The following is a 21,727-nucleotide window of genomic DNA, read 5'->3' as shown; positions in this document are numbered from 1 at the left end:
TTCCTTTGGGTTCATAGATTGTTTACATTAAGGGTATCTATTTAAAATACTCTCATTATAATAGTTTTGTTGGCCTTAATGCAATTTTTTTGTATTAATTCTGTAGGCCACTTTGAAATGCTTTACTCTTACTTGCACTGTTTGATCTCAGTAATACTTTGACTGGTGATTTTAATGTTTTTGTGTTATTTTACTTCAGTTTTTAACACTAGAATTCCTGAAGCCTACAAAAAAGCTTGTAATCCCAGCCCACCTTAAATCCCTTCGTGCCTCTCCATCAGCTTGTTTTGTAAATGTGTCTATCAGCACAAGCAGCAAGCAGCCTGCTATCCCATCCCCCCACCGCCGGAGGTCATCTCAGTCAAAAAGTTCTCCCAGCTCAAGCCAAGGCTCCTTATCTGCATGTGTGGTGCCTGGAGTTGTACGGGGTAAATAATATGTCATCATTTGGAATACATACATGCAAACCTCTCTGCACTTAAATCTAAGCATCTAAGTATGCCTCAACTGGATTGAATCATGCTTATTGAAGCTAGGACCTCCCTGAAGTTCCAACACTAGAATAAGTCTCAGGTAAATTATGAGGAATATTCCAAGCAATAAAATGAATAATCATACATTTTACAAAATATATGTGTTTAGGATGAGATCTAATACATTAACTCTTTTAGGGCTAATTTTTTTTTTTCTTTTCTCCCAGGGCTGAATATTTTTCCAAAAACTAACATTTTTTAAAAAAGAACACAAAGCAATTGTTTAACATATCAAATCAACAAAAAATATTTACTTTTGACAAATGTTACTGTCTTGCATGTTGTATGAGCCTGCATACTCTATGATTTCACATACATATCACATACATTTTACACAGCAAAGTCCTGCAAAGTCTGATCTCGCTCAAAGCAGCCAATTTCAGTCATTGCCACATTGCACTCCTTACAATATGTGTTGCTTTGGTGCCTATTTTTCAATTGTCTGTTGCTGCACTTTCTCACATATATTGTTAGTGTGTACTGTAGAGAGACAAGTCACCCATTTGCCATCGTGCCATGCCACTGCCACCAAGTTTTCTGCCTGCATGAAAACCGTATTGTCACCTCTTTTCATCTTCTGAAACTTTATGAACTTTATGTATGGCATTATAGCCTGGTTCACCCCATGGGATTTGCTTCTGTTTATTACAGAAGTGAATAAAACTTTGCAGCAGCACGTACCTATCACCACGCTGCATAACCTGTCCAAAGCCACCACGGGACAAAACACGTTTGGACCAATGCTCCCTGAAGTTATATCACCAGTTCTGTTCCATCTCTATTTGTAATGCCACAGCGCGCTTCATCTCGTCTTTTGTTGTGGGTTTCCACAAAAACAAGAATGCGATGCAAACGCAGCCCGCGATTCAAAAAAATTCTCTGCCTACCTGTTTGTCTCGTCTGACAGTAGCTGAAAAGCAGCATCAGGAGAGAGCAGCCTGAAGTACAGCAGCTGGTGATCTGTCGTGTCCAACAGCAAGCCATGCTGTCTTGTAAACTCCGGTAGCCAGATCGGCTCTCAACGGATCAATGTCTGTGTATTTATCCCATGCGAACCTTGCAGTAGATGCATCGGCTGCGCGAAGGCACTCAACTGGCAGCAGATCCGCTGGCGCGGCATCGGCTGGTGTCTGATCAGCTGATGCCGGCTTCTCACTCTCTTGCTCGATCTCCTGATTACTGCCAATAAAATCCGATTCTGAAAAATCAAGAGTCCGACTCCGTGATAATGCGCAAAACATCGTCTGCCGAGTGTTTTCTTTTCTGCACTCGCTTCGCTCCCTTGTCACATGTCGATGCCATCTTGCCATTGTTTACATTTCGCAACTCACGCACACGCAAGGATTATTTGCCGAGTCAACGAGTCTAGCATTCCTCCAAGCACAGAGGGAATGCCTGTGACGTGACAGTGAGATTTGTCGCCATTAACAGCTGATTGTCGCCCTCTATCCCTGGATGTCGACTTTTGTCGACATTCGCCTTCAACCCCTCCTGTCGACAAAAGTCGATATCTGCCCTAAAAGAGTTAAATGCAATTTGCTTTTTTGTTAAAATGAATCTATAGCTCAGATTGATTAATTGCATTATCTTTTAAATAAAAAAGTATTGATTTTTTGATCCTTGTTTGTCATTGATCTAGCTGTTGCAAAAGAACAAAATGCATGTGAGTACTGTATGCATTCACTTAGCATATAATAATAATAAATGCAGTTATCTAATCATCAGAATGTTATACAGTTCACATATTAAATTCTCTTTATTTGTGGCATGTGCATTGCAAACGTGCTATTGCACCTTCTTAACTGTACTTGTATTACTGTATGAAGCAGATCATGGGTTGCTTCTCTACTTGTGTCATCTAGCTGATTATTATGTTTGCTGCATTCTCACAATATCCTTTAACTTGCATATTGTTTGAAATTTCAGGTGCAGCTTGAGAGTTTTCGCAATTCAAAAATAAAATTTTCAGACCCACTATACTGTCAAACTACTTCCCAGTAGTTTTAAAGGTCAGTTTACTGAAAGCACCATAGTCATATTAAAATTAGACATTATTAGACAAAAATCTCTCTGCAACTTTAGTTGACTTATTGCTTCCAATAATGCAACTTTCTGACTTAAAGTTACTAATGCCCAGAGTTTTGGTTGGAAAGACTTTATAAAAAGATCCAATAGCTAAGAGGAGTAATGGCAAATTTTTATTGTGGAAAACACTATGTGTTATAACATAGCCAAAGCTATCAACAAGCAGGCAGTTACAGTAAATGTATAGAAAAAATCAGCATGAAGAATGACTTAGAGTAGGACATTGTGCATTGAACCAAGACTTGCACTTATTAGATAAGCATAGATGGTAATTGTCAAGAATGTGGAACAATAAAATCAGTAGAGCATGTTTTACTTCATTGCTTCCAATGTAGAGTAGAAAAGAAGATACTGTTTAATGGACTGAAAAAATTAAATATTACAATCATACCCTTAGATTCTTTTATAGAAAGAAAAGGACATTCTACATTATTTTTTAATTGCTGTGAGAGCTTATAAAACTTCTGTATATTGATAGTGAGGTCTATTCAGCCTCCATACAGTTGGTGGCAGCAGAGTATCATCAGGTGTAACATTTGCCATATAGCCTATCTGAATAAAAATATACAAAAACAACAGATTAATGATATGGAAAATGTTGGAAAAGATATTTTCTTTTCCCGGTAAGAGACCAAAAAAGGACTTGCCTACAAGGCAATCAAAGGCAAACAAATCTGAAAACAAAATCCACAAGAATAATCTTAAGCAGCAGAGGAAAATAGATTGGAAAAAAATAGAGGTGAAAACCAAAGAAAATGCAGTACTCACAGAACCACCGAACGGCAGTGCCCATTCAAAAGAACTGTGAGGGATTACATTTTTCATAGGCGTTTATTGTGCTGGAGGAAGTCCTTAAATGGAGATGATTGGTTGGCCCTGCCCCTTAGAAAACCACCCACAAAATACACGGGACATAGGAGAACAGCAAGACACACATAGATGCTAAACGATAACCAGACAAGATAAAAATAACAAATAATACATGATTAAACATGTAAATGAACAAAACAAGGAATGATAATGCAAAAGAACAAAGAGGATTGAAAAACAAAAATTAAACATAACACTGGGTTGTCCAGTTTTTCATCCACTTCCTAAGGATGTGCAAATTAGGTTGACTGACGACTCCAAATTGGACTTTTCTTAGTAAGTGTGGGTGTCTGCATGATTGTTTCTTGAGGTGGACTGGCGCCTTATTAAAGGCTGGTATCTGCCATGCACCCAGTTCTACCAGGATAGTCTTTGACTTCATATGTCCATCTTTTGGAATAAGCAGGTTATGATGGTTTATCCAGCAACAGGTGCTCTTTCTCCCGTGGGATGTGTCCTTTCTTGATGCAGAACAGACTAGAGCCAATACCCATTCCTTCTGTAACCATGGTGGAAATAATCAGATGAGAGAAATATGTTACAAAAAGAAATACCTTTTAAAGCAAGTTAAATATATACAGCTCCCATAATAAAACAATGGATAATTCATTTATACGTGCAAATCCAGGCCAGAGAGAAGTCAAGGAAGAGTGCAGTCATCACAGCAGGAATGTTTCTACGGCATGGAGATGGCTTCTGACTTCATGATGGATCCTCGTCATTAGACAGACAGACAGACAGACAGACAGACAGACAGACAGACAGACAGACAGACAGACAGACAGACAGACAGACAGACAGATAGATAGATAGATAGATAGATAGATAGATAGATAGATAGATACTTTATTAATCCCCAAGGGGAAATTCACAATGGGCATTATAACCACTCACATATATACATATGCATAGAATTCTTGCCAGATATGGGCAACTGTCGGACAGGCTGTCTGGTTATTGCTAGACTGAGCCCAAATAATACCTTTACCTGTTCTCATCATTTATGACAGATTGTGGTTTTAACCATATTGAACAAGCAGACATCAACACTTTTAAAATAGCCAGTCTGTGTGTCCTTCATTTGCATCTGTCTATTGTCTCTGGAAGTTTCCATTTTTGTTAGTTTATGAGCTATAAAATAATGAATTTGAAATACTCTTCACAGATTACAATGGCACACAATAATCGTATTGCTACAGATGGATCTGTAGGTAAAGAGTTTGTTTGGATATTTACAATGTTAGTATTTACAAATTTGGGTTAAAGTTATTTTCACTTACGTTTTTGTAGGTAACACTGCCCATAATCTGTAAATAACATTTTCATGTTTTGTTTGTATTTTGCATTTTTTAGACTATTAAAGTTTGACCCTCATGAGCTTCATGTAATCAATTGAGACTAACTGATCATATGAGAATAAGTTTCTCCCTAGATATTGTAGTAAAGCGCTTATTTTCTTGGCCATTGCTCATTTGTTCATTTGTTATTGATCAGGCATTAGAACCCCAAACCACCATATTGTATGTGTGACTGAGTAAATCAGATAATCTTGGTTTGTTTTGATATTAACTCCGGCACACCATCCCTCTCACTCTGGCTACTTAACTTATGCCAAAGAGGAGGTTCTCTGTGGAGACATCTGGAGCTCTATCTGATTTATGTGGTATATTTAAGCTCATAAATTTATCACTTTGGTTATTGTGAAAATAACCATAATTGAACTTTTAGAAACCTTTCTGAAAAAAGGTTTGCACCAGTTATTAACATAAAAGTACACTCAAGAAACCCAATGGCAAAGTGTCCTTAAACATAGGCTGGTGCCTGACGTTTGCAGGGAAAGAGTAGGACCAAGGTGTCTTAATTAGCAACCGTTTGTCTTACTGAAATAAAGAGTTGACTAATCACTAACTTTCAGAAGATTTATTTTGTGCTAGCAAAATAGAATCATTGTGTGAAACCTCAGTGATTGTAACTAGAGTACTCAAGACAAATAGTCACATCCACCCTTTGAGAAGACAAGAAACTAATATGTATAAGCACATTGCTGCTGTATACCTTTGATTCCAAGATTAACATTGCTTTCCAACATTGTAACTAAGGTAAAGCCAGTAAATGTGTTTCTGGTTGTTACTTGAATTTACAGTAACAATTCATATGACAGGTGAATCTTTAGCATTTGTAAGTTTCTCCTTCCAAACTTAATGTGAAAATTAATCTTGCACGAGTATCTTCCAATAATGCTCTCTAACTTCAATGACACAGTCATGTGGCAGCTTCAAACCTTGTGTAACACACTTAGACTGTCAAAGAGAAACTGTGGAGGTGACGCGACAGCAAACAAGCTGTGAAGAAAATGAGTGCTACTGTACAAAGGCATGCATGGTATTGACGAACTTAAAATTATGAAATTAGGTTTATGCATTCAACTAATGATAAAAAAAACAGAAATTCTACAAAAGCATTTAAAACCTGTTCAAGTCAAGTCAAGATAGGGAGCATGCACTGGTACAGTGTGTTGCCGCAACTACTACATAACGAAACAACTCAGGGCCCCGGTTGGCAACCCCCCAGGCAAACATGCGGTCCAGTCCCACCCTCCAGAAATGACCCTCTATCTGCCGCAGCCAGGTGTTATGTGGGCAACTCCTTGGCCTGGTCCAGCCACTCGGTTCCCCAACAATGAGGATCTTACGAGCTGGATCACCCTCTGGGAAATGCGCCACATGGCCGTAGTGCCGTAACTGACGCTCCCTCACAATGCAGGTAATGTGCCTCATTTGGGACTCCATGAGCAATCACTCATTCGACACAAAGTCAAACCAACGGGACCCAAGGATTTTCCAGAGACACAGTACCAAAAGAGTCCAGCCTTCGTCTCAGGTCACTGGATAGTGTCCATGTCTCACAACCATATACGTAGCAAGACAGGAAGCACCAGGACTCTAAAGACTTGGACTTTTTGTTGTTTTGCATAGATATTGGGTGCGCCACACACCCCTTTCCAGCGACCTCATGACCTCCCCATGTTCTCCCATTCCATCTACTGACTTCATAGGAAGAGTCACCAGAGACATGTATGTCACTGCCAAGGTTATTATGGGTAAATTGTATCCAGTAAGCATGTTAGGGTTACTTGTTAAAAACTCTTATCACCATATATGAACCTTAAACACAGAAAATGAAGGCTGATTCTGGCACATTTGCCAATTCATGAACTTTATTCAGAAATTTAAATTAATAGTTCTGGCTTGAATGTGATCCAGAGATATTGCACGTATTATTGGTCTCTGCATGAGGTTTTCTGTGGGTATTCCATTTTTTCTTCCATGATCCCAAAGACGTACGTGTTAGATTAATGGGCATTTGCACCAAATGCTACCAGAGCAAGCTCCATTCCCATATGATACTCAAATGAAATAAGTTGATGTTTGTGTTATGTGGGTGTGTTAAAATGTGTCAGGAGTTTGTTTCTTTTTTTTAAGTTATAAAAACAGTGTTTAGTGGGTGTCAATGTGTGCGGTAGCTTGGCTGTATGGCCCTGGGATGTTGATGAGGAACACATTTACGTGCAATACGAGCAATCAATTCAGCCTGTGTCCTCATTAGCATTAGCAGGGCTCCAGCAACAACGACAATATAAGATCACCTGACCAGGACAGATGGGCAAAAAAAGGAAAAATTCAGGAAGAAAAGAGATCTTGAGAAAGATTGAAAGGGAGAATTGGGGAGAACAAGCCTGTGTGGTAGGAAGGAGCTATGGCAGCACTTGGTTCCGCAAAGGAGCAAAGGGAAGTGTGCTCCACGGGCAGTTCACTCCCAGTGTGCTCTTCAAAGGAGCAAGGATGACCGAGTGCTCCAGTGGCCCTGCTGGTCCATGGACAGGTGGTGGGATGATGTAGGTCTGGTTCCGAGTGTCCCCGTGGTGACTGGCAAAAGCCAGAGAGAGGGACCATAGCGACTTGTATATCCGCCGGATGAGAAAATCCAAAGGATGAAGAGGGGAGACAAGGGAAAAAGGCACCCTTGACTTGGAGAGTGAAAATGAAAGGGAACCCAATTCTTAATTTTATTTTATTCTTGGATTTTTCATCTATGTGAATTTAACTTATTTGAATTTTATTCTTAATGGAAGCACAAATATTTTTGTGGAACTAGATGTATTTATTTAATGAAACTGCAGTGCACTTTTGCACTTGATGAACCTTCTTGTGGATTTTGCAAACAACTACCTTCTTCTTGTTGTTGTTGCGTGTCCTCATTGCCCTAGCCATACTCAGATCATGACTATCGGTGACCTGGGATTAAGAGGCTGTGGGCCAGCTGTGGGCATTTATGAATTGTATACAATATAATAATAGTATTAATTATAATTTTAGAAAGATCTATCTATCTATCTATCTATCTATCTATCTATCTATCTATCTATCTATCTATCTATCTATCTATCTATCTATCTATCTATCATGCCAGTGACAAACATAACTGCAAATTCACAGATTAAAAAACACAGCTTCTAAAAATTTTAAATGCTACATAAATGAAAACATTGTAGTTTTAGGAATACCAAAATGAGTTCTTATGAGTACTCTTAATAAACTATTCTTAATATGTGATTTTCTTCACAATTCAAACCCATTCACATTAAACAACAAACTATATACTAAATGCTCTTTTTATTCCTGTTTCTTTTCTTTAAATGCATTTTTAATGTACATGTGGTCCACCCACAGATACAGGTATAAAAATAAATCGGTCAATGGTTCAGTAATTGGTTGCAGTTAAAAATCAGCCAAAGGGTGCCCTGGAAGCAAATTTTAAAAACTATTTGTGTCCTGTACTCCAGTCATTAAAACCAAAAAATAAACTTTAGTTTTATTGAGTCACAAAAGTCAATGTATCTTTTTGTAGCTTGATAATTAAGGTAATAAACACATACTATGTAATGGAAAATATCTGACATGTACAGATAACTGACAAGGAAAATTGAATTGAGACTATTAACAAAGTAAATAGACCTGAACAAGAGAGAATATAACTATATAATTGTCTGTCATCACCTGTACTCTTGATAAACTACAGCAAATGCAAGCATATACAGTATTTGATTGCTGCCTTCATTTTGTTTATCATAATAGGTTATATTTAGCATTGTTATGTATGACTAAATTATTTCTGATACAGTATTAGTAAAAATGTTTTGATGAAAAAGATTACATTAAACCTGGCCTGCAACAAATTACAAGATCAAATGACATTAGAGACATAATTGCAAAAACACAGAAACTAGAAGGACAAATTCACTCAGCAGTAAAACTGCACTGATGAATAGGACAAGAGAATGTGGTTTTCATACTGATTATGGTTTGCTTACTGAAAAACATTTCCAGATATCAAATATAGTGGAAGCTATCACATTCTTTTTGTATTGCTACACAACCATGCCATGTCAGTTGAGGCCAAACATGAACACAGAGTCAATAGAAACAGTTGCCCGCACTACTGAAAGAGAACTGCTGCTTGGACAGAAGTCTCCAGTGTTCCCTCTGGAAGCTGGAGGGCACACAGCTCAGTGGGCCTCATTCCTAACCAACTGTCTACTAAGAATTAGAATAAGGCCTGAGAGAAATAGGAAATGCCTCCTGGCAGGTAGAGAAAACATGGCCCAAGATAGAATTGTACAGGACTGTGCTTTCCATTTGATCATCCAGACTGTTGGGGAGTTTTAAGGTTAACTAAAGACTCAGGGCTGCAGGGAGAAGAGAAGAGAAGCTACTAATGGGAGTCCTGGTGCTTCATTAGATTCTCAGCTGACTCTGGAAGTAATTCCACAGCATAGCCAGATGTGACTCTGAAAAGGGGTTTAAATCTCTTTCATGGTGCAAGAGTCACAAAGAGTGACTTTGACTGGTGGAGTAAGTGCTGAAGAGGATATCTTGTATGATATTTGCTGCTAGGTACAGCAAGTAAGCAAGGTATTCAATTGGGTGTAGCCTACAGGATTCAAGACCTGTAAAGGAAAGTCTGTAATTGCAGCAGCTATTATTGTGTTCTACTGGCTCTGTACTTTGCTGTTCTGTGTTTCTTACCACTCCCTATGTATTTAATTTAAAAAATACATCTTTTTTGTGTGTTTCACTTGGATATTATGAGTTCCCCTCCCTCAGGCATTGCAGCAACAACCCCACTTCTTCTAAAATTAGTTGTAAGATATGCCTTCTAGACTTGGTCAGTCCCATTCATACTTGAGCATCTTGTTTCTTAGTACAGTAAACCCTCGTTTATCACGATTAATCCATTCCAGACTCTACCGCGATAAATGAATTTCCGCGAAGTAGGATTCTTTATTTATAAATCGAATATATTCGCAGTTAGAGCACAGAAAACCTGTTTACTGCCTTCTAAATACGTTTTTTAACATTATTAGAGCCCTCTAGACATGAAATAACACCCTATTGTCAAAAGTTTAAACTGTGCTCCATGATAAGACAGAGATGACAGTTCCGTCTCACAATTAAAAGAATGCAAACATATCTTCCTCTTCAAAAGGGTGTGTGTCAGGAGCAGAGAATGTCAGAGAGAGACAGAGAGAAAAGCAAACAATCAAAAATCAATAGGGCTGTTTGGCTTTTAAGTATGCGAAGCACCGCCGGACAAAGCAGCTGCAAGGAAGGGAGCAATGTGAAGGTAGTCTTTCAGCATTTTTTAGAGGAGCGTCCGTATCCTCTAGACCAGTGTGCGAACAGCCCCTCTGCTCACACCTCCTCCGTCAGGAGCAGAGAATGTCAGAAAGAGTGAGAGAGACAGAGAAAAGCAAGCAATCAAAAATCAATACATGCTGTTCGGGCTTTCAAGTATGCGAAGCACCGCATGGGAAGCATATTGTATATCATTGAGGAGTTTTATTTAATATGTAATAAGTGCTCTGGTTGGGTAGCTTCTCAGCCATCTGCCAATAGCGTCCCTTGTATGAAATCAACTGGGCAAACCAACTGAGGAAGCATGTACCAGAAATTAAAAGACCCATTGTCTGCAGAAATCCGCGAACCAGCAAAAAATCTGTGATATATATTTAGATATGCTTACATTTAAAATCCGCGATGGAGTGAAGCCGCGAAAGTCGAAACGCGATATAGCGAGGGATCACTGTACTGTGTCCTGGAATACAGACATTCAATTTGACCTGTAGTGTTACTGTTCTGAACCTGCAAACAACTCCTTCTGTTATGTAACACTCTGATATAGCAAGTCTTTATGACTTGCCATATGGATGGAGCTTATTCATCGTCTTTGATTATCTCTCATAATACATTTTTCTCCTTGAAAAACATTTGGTTCGTATTTTCTAAGTCTCGAATTAAGCTCATTCTTTTTCACAGTTTTATGCCATCTTTATGTTGCTATGCAACTTTGTAGAACAAATTATATACTCAGTGGCCACTTTATTAGGTGTATGTGCTTGTTAACATAATGTACTCCTTCAAAAAGCCAATCATGTGACTACGACTACATATATACAATTTATAGCATTCACACATAGTAACGAGGTTTTGTTGTTGTTCAACCAAATGCTAGGATGAGAAAGACGTAATCAAACTGATTTTGACCATAGTGTGATTTTTGGCATCAGGTGTGGTGGTTCCGACATCTAAGAAATAGTTTCATTGCTGGGATTTTCATACACTGAAGGCCCTACATTAGACTTTATAGACAATAATAAACAAATAGTCAGAAGTGGCAGTTCTGTCAGTGAACAAATTTTGTTAGTGAGAGAGGTTAGACAATAGTGGTCAGACTCATTCAAGTTAACACAAAGGCAACACATACTGAAATATGTGGTGTGCAGAAGGACCTCTCTAAAAGCCCAATGTGTGACTCATTAAAGTTTAAAGGGGCTGCAGTACAAAGGTGGGGCTACAACGGGCACGTGATCACCAATAAATGATAATTAAAGTCTGCAAAAACGTGACTTACTCTGACACATTTTGATTTCTGCTCTGATATGCCGAGTCAGATGTAACATGAATCAATGGTTCAGTCCTGCCTTGTGTCAGCATTACGGGCTAGTGCTGGCAGGGTAATGTTGTGGGGAAAGTTTTTTTTTTTGGCACACTTTTGGCCTGGTAATGGCATTTGAGTGTCGTTTGATTGCCACAGGATACATAAGCATTGCTGATGACCATGTGCATAGTCTGCTTTTTAATGGATAATTTTATTTATTTGTATAGCACCTTTCATACATTTTTGCTGCTCAAAATGCCTGTTACAAAAATGAATAAAGACAATGCCAGTTTCAAAAAATAACAATTAAATAAAGTAACATTTTTAAAACAAATGTAGAATTTTAGTAATAAAATAGAAGGAAAAATAATGAAAAATAAAAAGAAAATTGAAATAGAAAAGAGAAAATACAATCCATTCTACCCAGAGCCCTACTATCCATGGCCACCTGGTTGTCAATGCTCTGCCAGGGTAGTCATAACAGAACACCAGTAATGTTCATGATTCTGATGAAACGCAATGAGTGACTGACATTAGGCCTGTCATCAGTGATGACATATCCATTCAGAGGTCAACAGAGATAATGTGATTGAGTTGACAAGGATGCCACCACAGTACTTCAAACAGAGAAACAGAATGTTAATGACTTAGCAACAACCAACAACTGTAATTGCCAAAATTGTTTCATAAACAGCTCTTACAAGAGTATGGCACAATAAAAATATTTAGATTTGAGCCTTGAGACCAGTTAACCCTCTTTAATATAACATTAGCATATTGATTAATCCAGAGTTGGAGGCTCTGTAGTTAAATGTTCTGTCTCAATATTAATCCCTTGTGGTTTTAAGCCCATCTGCATATTGTGATCATAGCATATAGACTGGAAAATAAACACAAAGAATTACAAAAAAGATGAGGTGCTAGTGACTCAATTTAATTTGTCATAGGATGAACAACACAGATGAAAAAATAAAGGTTTGATTCAGGCCATACCCATGTACCTTCCTCTTAAATTGGTCTCTGAATCATACCATGTTGGATTTGAGGCAAATATTTAAGTTTAGGAATTAGTAAGGGACAACCTTGAGGCAGAGTTCATAGTGAGCTCACAAGTCTTTTTCAGGGAATTGGCTTTCCTGTCTTAGAGTAATTGGAAGAGGAAAACATTCATGAGACTATGTTACAACCAAAGCCGTCCCTTTAACACCGAGTAAAATGCACATTATATCCATTCATTTGACAAGGCATTAAGGTGAAGATGTGCTAAACCTTTTAAAACTTTACATATCACAAGGAATATATTTAAATCAGCTTAAAGCTTAACTGTGAGCCAGTTTAATATCTGCTGATATATTATCAATCTTTCTAGTCTGAGGTAAGATTCTAGCTTACATATATTGAATTAACTATAGACTAAAAAAAGCTAATGATTTGAACAACCATTATAGAAGGTGAGTGATAGGGCAATGCAAGAAGGTACAAGGATGAGTTTAAATTAAGCAGTGAACTATTAAAACGTGATCATTCTAATAGGGATAAAGCAGTCATGCAAAAAAAATGTGGAAACAAGTATAAAGTAGGCAAAATGGTAAAAGCAATCACAAGTGTTTAATTAAAAGAAATGCAATTAAGAATACTTATGTGACATGTTACTTAGTTATATTAATTATAATAATCATTCAAAGTTCACGAGGCTTTAGCAAAGCTATTTCTTACGTTTTCTTTTAAACATATTTGTGTTCAAACCCTTCTTTAACATATCTATTCATGTTATCTGTTCCTGTCCCTAATAGGACCCCTTTCATGTTTTAAAAATACTAAGAACAATGCTTTTAAGATTTTCTCTGCATCCTTTTGTTGATTTGTAAGTGTAGGTGTAACCTTCAACCACTTAGCTGGAAGCATAAGGCCAAACCGATGTCTGTGGCATGCAGACCCTGCTTAAATAGCAGGGTGGGAACACTGGAGAATGCTTGCCACCACTCCTCTCTGTGTAGAACCTTTTCATTTTTTGCTAAACTTATCACCTCTTTTACTGTTTTTTGTTTTATTGTTTTACGTAAGACTAAAATTGAATGAGTTTTCATCCTATATTTGGATTCTGTCTTGACTGTTTTTTTATTCATAACTTTCTGTTTCATGTATTAATATATTATTTGGTGTTTAATGTTTATATACAGTGTTACTAATTTATTATTTTTTAGTATTAATAGTATTATACACAGTACTTCTATTAGGAGTCATATCAGAAAGTTCAGAAAGATATAGATCCAATTATTTCCATAAAGAATCAGTCCCAACTCTCTAACATTAAATGACATACTTAACTATTCCCAAAATGAGTCACATTTAACATTTCACATTTGCCCTCAGAGAACATTTACCAGGTAAGTGAAGTGCTCTTTCTATTTACAGATATTCTTTTATGATGTCTTCCAGAATTTCAGTGACGTCCTCCTACATGAATTTAATAAGATGGCCACATTCTAATGTTTTTTCTGGTTGCCCTGTCTTGCAAATCTCTTATTGTGTTCTGAAAAGTTTACATTCGTTTTCAAAGATGCCCACTTTTTAGTCAGCGTCAATTGCCATTTGTTCCAGCTACTACACTTAGGTCCATAAATATTTGGACAGAGACAATGTTTTTCTAATTTTGGTTCTATACATTACCACAATGAAATTTAAATGAAACAACTCAGATGCAGTTGAAGTGCAGACTTTCATCTTCAATTCAGTGGGGTGAACAAAACGATTACATAAAAATGTGAGGCAACTAAAGCATTTTTTTAACACAATCCCTTCATTTCAGGAGCTCAAAAGTAATTGGACAATTGACTCAAAGGCTATTTCATGGGCAGGTGTGGGCAAGTCCATCATTATGTCATTATCAATTAAGCAGATAAAAGGCCTGGAGTTGATTTGAGGTGTGATGCTTGCATGTGGAAGATTTTGCTGTGAACAGACAACATGCGGTCAAAGGAGCTCTCCATGCAGGTGAAAGAAGCCATCCTTAAGCTGTGAAAACAGAAAAAACCCATCCGAGAAATTGCTACAATATTATGAGTGGCAAAATCTACAGTTTGGTACATCCTGAGAAAGAAAGCAAGCACTGGTGAACTCAGCAACGCAAAAAGACCTGGACATCCACGGAAGACAACAGTGGTGGATGATCGCAGAATCATTTCCATGGTAAAGAGAAACCCCTTCACAACAGCCAACCAAGTGAACAACACTCTCCAGGTGGTAGGCGTATTGATATCCAAGTCTACCATAAAGAGAAGACTGCATGAAAGTAAATACAGAGGGTGCACTGCAAGGTGCAAGCCACTCATAAGCCTCAAGAACAGAAAGGCTAGATTGGACTTTGCTAAAGAACATCTAAAAAAGCCAGCACAGTTCTGGAAAAACATTCTTTGGACAGATGAAACCAACATCAACCTCTACCAGAATGATGGCAAGAAAAAAGTATGGAGAAGGCGTGGAACAGCTCATTATCCAAAGCATACCACATCATCTGTAAAACACGGTGGAGGCAGTGTGATGGCTTGGGCGTGCATGGCTTCCAGTGGCACTGGGACACTAGTGTTTATTGATGATGTGACACAGGACAGAAGCAGCTGAATGAATTCTGAGGTGTTCAGAGACATACTGTTTGCTCAAATCTAGCTAAATGCAGTCAAATTGATTGGGCAGCGTTTCATGATACAGATGGACAATGACCCAAAACATACAGCCAAAGCAACCCAGGAGTTTATTAAAGCAAAGAAGTGGAAATTTCTTGAATGGCCAAGTCAGTCACCTGATCTTAACCCAATTGAGCATGCATTTCACTTGTTGAAGACTAAACTACAGACAGAAAGGCCCACAAACAGACATGAACTGAAAGCCGCTGCAGTAAAGGCCTGGCAGAGCATTAAAAAGGAGGAAACCCAGCATCTGGTGATGTCCATGAGTTCAAGACTTAAGGCTGTCATTACCAGCAAAGGGTTTTCAACCAAGTATTAGAAATGAACATTTTATTTCCAGTTATTTAATTTGTCCAATTACTTTTGAGCCCCTGAAATGAAGGGATTATGTTAAAAAAAATGCTTTAGTTGCCTCACATTTTTATGCAATCGTTTTGTTCACCCCACTGAATTAAAGCTGAAAGTCTGCACTTCAACTGCATCTGAGTTGTTTCATTTAAAATTCATTGTGGTAATGTATAGAACCAAAATTAGAAAAACGTTGTCTCTGTTCAAATATTTATGGACCTAACTGTAGGTATAGGATAGGGTATTAACATGTGTTTCATATCATCAGTTTGGGCACAAATTATGTTAATTTTATTCTCCATGTTTTCTTTATTGATGCTTATAGAGTTTAGTTAAACATTTTTCTTCATCCTTTCTTTCCTGCTTAGTGTCTTTTATGCTCTGATGGTATCTCACAGTGAGCTGCTTTTGGTATTGGTAAAGTTGTTGTAGACCAAGATGACATACAGTATGAGCCACTGTGTTTTGTTCTACAAAGTCAATGTGAGGTAACTTCTCTAATGGGATCACTTTTAGCCTCACCACTAATTGGGCTAGAAGTTCAACTACTGGTGGAGTACAATGGCAGATTTCCTTCCACAACTTCAGTATCCTGAATGGGACATCAGTCTACATCAATATGGAACAACCTGTATTGTGTCACCAAAGCATCTTGTAAATGTATCTGAGTGTTCTTCTGATACAGTGGAACAGTGACAAAGTAAGGTGTGCTATTTCCCCTTCCAAGTCTGTCTGCAGATATTTTATACAATTTACACATATTATGTGGCTGTAGATCATGTCTTTACAGCAATTGTTTCACTCTGATTTCTGTCAGTTGGTGCATTTGCCATAACTGTCAGATTCCCATAACATTTGTTTCACACACTAAAATCAGCCAGTCTCTCAGTGTTACATGGCTGACTTTCATTTTTAAATCCATTATAAATTATTCTACACCTGAGGAACTTTTATTTCAGATATACCTGTCTATATTTTGTTTATTTGGTATCGTAAAATGTTTAGAAAAGCACAATTGCAAAATTATTTTGTTTCTTGATTGTGAACAGTTTTTGAATACTCCAGTTGCATATTGTTTGGTGACTGCTGGGAACTTGTCTGTTGCAGCTTACTGACTTTGTTGCCGCGGCGTAGCGGTAAGATTTTCTGACTTGTAATCAAGAGGCCATGGAAGCTGTTGTATCGTCCTTGAACCTATTGTGAAAGTGTTTATTTGATCTTTGGACTTCAGGCTTCACACATTCTATAGTTTATGCCTACATTTTGTAACATTTATTACTAAAATATGAAAAAGTTTCTGTTTTAACAATGTGTTTACACAGATTACTGTAGAAAAACGGAACACACATGAAATGCATGTGTTCCAAATAACGATCTATTATTTCCACTCTAAAACTCCAGCAGTTCACTCCCAGATAATCAAACAAGGCATGAGCTGGGAGAACTTAGTGAACGTTCTGCGACGGTGGGGGATGGAATAGCAGGCTGCTTGCTGCTTGTCTTAATTGGCACATTTACAGGACAAAAGACGCTGACGGAGAGGTGCGAACGGATTTAAGTTGGGCCGGATTTACGTGTTTTCTTGTAGGCTCTGGTAATTCTAGTGTTAAAAGGAGCCACCTCACTCCATTTGAAGAGCCGAGTCGGGTGGAAGAGGATGAAGCTTGCTGGAGGAGGAGTGTAGGCAAGAGAAAGGAAGAGAGAGAGAGAAGAAGAGTGTGTTTTGTCCTTGGTGCTCTGGACTGTGTTGCTGTGGGGAGTGAAGGAAAAGCACTTCCCCATGGAAATAAAGATGTGCACTGTGCAACACTTGCGTCACTAACAATCTGTGTGGGATTAGGGTGGCTGTACATACCCTGATGGTTCGTACCTTCAAATAAAGTTTGAACTGCTGCCTGTAATTTTGGTTTGAAACTTCAATGGGTCATATTGGATTTATCTCTTTCTGTGCAGCTGTGCACTATTGAGAGCAAACTTTCATGTATTACAGTAGCTGCAAACTTTTCAGTTGCTATTCAAAAACAATAATCTAGCATTTGCGCATACTCCTCCTGCAATGCTTGATTTGAATAATTACATAAATAGTGTAATTATTTAGATAAATATACGAGCCATGTATTTAAGAAAAGGGAACTTTATAGATTTATGATGCTTCCCACTCTACAGTCACACTACTCTTCACACATACACACAATATGCCACTCATGGGACAATGACTGATGGATTACCTTGTCATATATTGATACATCAATATGATGAAATTCAGTATAAAAAATACTGCTTCTAAATTTTAGAAATGCTGTAAAAGAGCAGTCAAGCCAACAGTAGCTAAAAACATTTCAACAGAATTCAGTGGCAATATCTTGACATAATGCCTGGTGATTTGATCTTTCCTGACTGGACTGTGCAATGCCCAGTGATGATGATCAGTCTTAAGTGGCATAAACCTACTGGAGCATTTTGTTAAAGCCATCATGTGTTCTGGCAGCCATGCCCTCATCATCTTACAAACTGTTCATCTTCAGGCCTTTCTAGTTTCTCTTCTGACAGAGTAAGGCACCTGCCTGCCGTGTTTCATCTCCCTGTCCCATTTAGAGTGCTGTCTTACCCATCATGACTGAAAGTGAATTGGAGCACATTGAGTCATTTATTATATATAGTCCAAGTCATCCATTTGGCAGCAAGTGTTGTAGACATGCTGACACACTAAGTGAAGAGCACACTGCTGATATACCAGCTAAAAGGGATCTTCAGAACTAACACTTTCTGTTCATTTGCTGAATGCATAATTGACCAACAGTCGCACTGTGATCAGAGTGCGTCACAGGATTGTATGCAATTTTTATTTTATTTATTCACATACTTGTCCAACCAGGTTTAAAACTTGTTTCTGCAGCCAGTTATAATTCTCCCCATAGAAGGACAGACTTTGAAACACATTCTAAAAAGATTCTTAAAATATACAATTTAATTGTTTTGTTTTTTTTTCTTCTTGAAAGCATTTTGCTTAACTAAATCTTTTCTGCTTTCATTTTAGATCCTCAGCACTTTGTAATAGTGATATTATAGCTGCTTAGCTATCACCTTCAGCAAATCCTCCCTTCTTGCTTTTATTCTGGTGCACTTGCATATACTGTATATATATATATATATATATATATATATATATATATATATATATATATATATATATATATATATATATATATAATCACATTTTACTTTGTAATTACAGTTTAATTACATTTCCTTGCTTTTCATCTTATTATTTGTAGTATAAATTAGAAAACAAATACTATAAAAGGTATCATTAAGTCTTCCACTTTTAAATCTCCCCAACTCTGTCTAAATATGGAAGATTGATTTATAGGAAAACTGAAAAAATATGCACAAATTGGCTCTTTAGAGTTTAATAAAAAAAATAGTTCATGATCTGGAAACACTGTACTTTTACTTCAATGTGTGTCAGTCTTCAGGTGCAAATGATCTGCATTTACTACAGAAGTAAATGTCAAGACTGAAGTGAGCTCGTCTCCTATGTGTGATGCACATGATGTGCTTTCTCCCTTTGGCATGCTGGAGGGTGTTACAGCCTCATATCTCCTCAGTTGACAATTCAGAATTTGTTTTTATTTATTCATATTTGATGGAATCTCTTATTTTTTAGGTGGAGTTTGAAGATGGCTCTCAGCTTCTAGCAAAGAGAGAAGATATTTATACTTTAGATGAGGAACTCCCTAAAAAGGTCAAAGACCGTCTTGTAAGTAATAATCTTCTCCTGAACTTTATTTTTTTATTCAACTGTTGTTCTGTGTAAAGAAAGAGAAAATGTGTTAGCAGCAGATTAAATAAATATAATAACAATGAATTGATTTCCTGTGTTCCACCACTGTGAAGTATTTAAAGACAGTGCTTCACCATGAGCAGAGTTTAAAGGATGGCCAAAGAATGGATGCACTATGTTACTAAAATTAGTCTCAAAATATCTCCATTTTTTTAAGCTTCAGGTAACATACATATGTTAATAATCAACAAATTAGGTGTATGGTGATGCAGTGGTAGCATTGCTTCCTCTTAGTATGGAGTCTGGAGGTCACACCCCAGGTATTCCCTGTGTGAAGTTTGCATGTGACTCCCACTGTCCAGAGACATGCAGATTTGGTGAATTGATGATGCTAAATCGTCCCCTGGTGTGTGTGGGTGTGTGTGTGTGTGTGTACGTGGGTGTATGTGTGTTCTCTCTGCAATGTGTGTGTGTGTGTGTGTGCGTGTGTGTGTGTGTGTGTGTGTGTGTGTGTGTGTGTGTGTGTGTGTGTGTGTGTGTGTGTGTTCTCCCTGCAATGGGCAGGTATCTTGTCCTGGGGATATTCTTGCCTGCTTGAACTTCCTCCTGCCCTGGATAAACAGGTTTAGTTAATGGATGGACCAATGAAAACTTTAATCTGTCCTTCCCAATCAACTCTCTCTTTCACATTGCATATTCTTAAAACAGACATAAATATTCTGTACAATTTCAATTATGGATTACTGTTTCAAATGGGTTACTTCAACTTATAGATTTTGTATTCAGTATTTTCCTCTTTGACACACTGTTAGCAAAGGACTGATCGTCAGTAGTCAGCATGAGCAACTGAAACAACATCAGAACTTCTACCTGCATGTGCCTCCTGTACAAACAGCAGTGTGGTGGTCTGAGCAAATCTCCGTCACATGTCACATTCACCCCATGACAAAATATTTGAGAAAAAAAACTGTGCTATCTGTAATTTTGATAAAGCAAATAGGTAACAGAAACGACTCCAACATTTAAATCAGTTAACTAAGTCACTCTGGATGTTACACTATGTGTACATTTTCTAACATATTAAAATAAGTAAGTCATTGTTTTGCCGCAATTAAAATGGACAGATAAACTAAAAAAATTAATGTCTGTAATTTAAATATCTTTAATAGTATTTGTGTACTTTTTCATAATTTGCTAGCTTTTTAGCTGTTAATATAAATGAGACTTGCTTCATATTGTATTACAAAAAATTTACCAAGTTGACATGGGATGTGATGTAAGTAGATGACAGCACAGTTGAGACTCTAAAAAATGTGTTTATAATTTTTATGGTTCATCTGGCCTAAACGTCAAAGTCTGCACATGTGCCTCCAAGGACCAAAACCTGGGCTCAATTCCCAGTGACGACGGACTGTGTGGAGTTTCTGTGCTCTCCTTGTGTCAGTGTGGGCTTTCTCTTGGTACTCCAGCTTCTTCCCAGATCTCAACTGTGTGCATATTTTTAAATTAATTGGTGATTCGACATTTGCTTAGTATGAGCCAATGCATGGTGGTGTGCGTGTGTATGTCCTGTACTGAACTGGCCACCTGTCTGGCTTTGGCTCCAGTCTTGTGCCTGATGTTAACAAGATGTGGTGTGGAACTCAGAAACCCAATATGGAAAAAGCAGCCTCAAAATTTGGAATGGATGGAAATTGTGTTCCTGTTCAGTAGAATATTAAAAAAAGAAAGAAAAAAAAAAACTAGCAAATGAAAAATCTCATTAAAAGTGGTTCATGTTTATTCCTACTACTTAAGTGTGTTCTGTTAATTATTTTATTATGCATACATAATTTCATATCTGAGTAATTTTTATGATATTTGAACAAGTAAACTTTTTTTATTAGTGATGTGCCTTTAGGTGGAACAATAATCATTTGCTTCTAGTCAAACCTTCTGAGTGGAGCAGAACTTCTATCTCATGTTGCCAGCACCTTAAGGGGCTCAGACAAAATATTACTCTCTTTAATTTACATGGATTTGGACACTAATAGTTACGACAGGACCAGAGTTGTGTGTTTATGCTATAATTAGTTTAGTACTAGAAGGCCTTTTGCCAAGCATTTGTTTCTGCTTCCATGAGGCATAACTTATTAATGCAATTATTTTCAAATGTAAAATATGTCATATTGACTTTTTTTGTATATTATGGAAAATAGCTGCATGAAGCATCATTTTACAGTCTTTGTTTTATGTTTCATGAATTTACACTGTCTGATTAGATAACACATTTTCCATAAGAGATACTCTGCAAATGTTTTATGAAATTTATATGCAGGTTATGCAGCACATGTTGAAGTAAGTCAGGCTTACAGTGCCTATAAAAAGTATTCACCCATTGGAAGTTTTCACATTTTATTCTTACACATCAATGAATTTGGCTG

General features: G+C 37.4%; 1 protein-coding gene across 3 annotated transcripts in view; it reads left to right on the top strand.

Moving 5' to 3' along the window:
• The window catches only part of LOC114654091 (lysine-specific demethylase 4C-like), a 980,420-nt gene that overhangs the window by 934,224 nt on the left and 24,469 nt on the right, over positions 1–21,727 (top strand). For all 3 annotated transcript variants that reach the window (XM_051930015.1, XM_051930013.1, XM_051930014.1), the window contains exon 21: positions 19,188–19,280. In XM_051930015.1, coding sequence (XP_051785975.1) covers positions 19,188–19,280 — 93 coding nt within the window. The remainder of the gene's footprint in view (positions 1–19,187; positions 19,281–21,727) is intronic.

This window comes from Erpetoichthys calabaricus, chromosome 7, assembly GCF_900747795.2.
Source record: "Erpetoichthys calabaricus chromosome 7, fErpCal1.3, whole genome shotgun sequence".
Classification (NCBI taxonomy): Eukaryota; Metazoa; Chordata; class Cladistia; order Polypteriformes; family Polypteridae; genus Erpetoichthys; species Erpetoichthys calabaricus.
This window is presented reverse-complemented; position numbering and strand designations above follow the sequence as displayed.